Genomic DNA, 1117 nt, shown 5'->3' on the forward strand with positions numbered 1-1117 from the left:
TCATCAGGTGGACATCTGGGACATCGAGGTACGACCTGCATTACAACAGCTTCCGTTACTACAGTTCAAGGCTGTGCTCCGGCTTTAGCAATTCACAGTGACGCTTTGGCAAAAGTCAAGGAAGTTTCAGAGATGGTTCCTCATTTAATTGTTCTGTGGGTATGCAGACGAGTGCATTTCTCACCCACAGCAACGGCACACAGAAATAGAACTATAGCAGGAGTAAAGAGGGAGTCCTCAAGTCAGAAGGGAGAAACCACAGAGATCTACACCACAGTTCCTACCTGACAGCTAAGCCAAAGGCCAGAAGTCCTGCTCAACACCAATGAGTAATTACCTCCTACTGGAGAGGAAATACATTTTTCTGGGTTTAATCAGAGCAAAAACTTAAGATTGCACTGTCCGTTCCCATTATAGGATCTGATACAACCCCCTTCCTACTCAAAGACTGTATTGTAGAGCTTTATCTCTCTACTTCCTCCTCCTCTCCAACAGGGAATCTGTTACAGCCTAAACCAACAGAGCAGTGCAGTAGGTGGCTAGCAAAAAGCATACAGGGCAAGAACGTAGGAAAGAACTTTTGTCTGGTCTCCATTTTAAACCTTTCCAATTCCTCCAAAAACAGAGCAGAATCCTTGTTTGCTAAAAAAAGTGGACAAGAGTTATGTTTGTGGAGAAGTAAGCTCTCTTTCCTCCTGAAACCAGAGGATTTCCTGATCTTTGGAACCTCATTCAATTCTTTCCTATCTGAAGACTTTTTCAGAGAGAAGAAAAACCAAGAAGGTCGGTGATGTTCAGACAGTACTTCAGTTACTGTTCAGCAGTTTTTCGTTCAAATAGTTCAAGTGTTCTCAGCTGTAGTGTTAAAATATGATATCCCAGAATAAATCTAAGGAGCTAAATGTGGCTGCCATCCTATGGCAGTCATCAAAGGCAAATAGTGCTGTGTAAAGAGATGTATATTGCCTACTGTAACAAACAGGAAAATCTAAGAAAACTGACATTGAAATGCGTAACTCCCTCTTGTACAGAGAACAAATGCAGAAAAAATAGCACAGAACTTAGAAAGTTTAAATCAAAGAACCAGTGCATGGATGCCAGCCGTAGGACGGAAGAC

The 1117-nt window shown here is 42.2% G+C and overlaps 1 protein-coding gene across 1 annotated transcript in view; it reads right to left on the reverse strand.

The window, feature by feature from the left end:
- The window catches only part of SIRT1 (sirtuin 1), a 3577-nt gene extending 3536 nt beyond the window's left edge, over positions 1 to 41 (reverse strand). Inside the window, exon 1 of the mRNA XM_010137840.1 lies at positions 3 to 41. Coding sequence (XP_010136142.1) covers positions 3 to 41 — 39 coding nt within the window. The remainder of the gene's footprint in view (positions 1 to 2) is intronic.
- Between the last annotated feature and the right edge of the window lie 1076 nt (positions 42 to 1117).

The sequence above is a fragment of the Buceros rhinoceros genome, unplaced genomic scaffold (genome assembly GCF_000710305.1).
Source record: "Buceros rhinoceros silvestris isolate BGI_N320 unplaced genomic scaffold, ASM71030v1 scaffold45926, whole genome shotgun sequence".
Lineage (NCBI taxonomy): Eukaryota > Metazoa > Chordata > Aves > Bucerotiformes > Bucerotidae > Buceros > Buceros rhinoceros.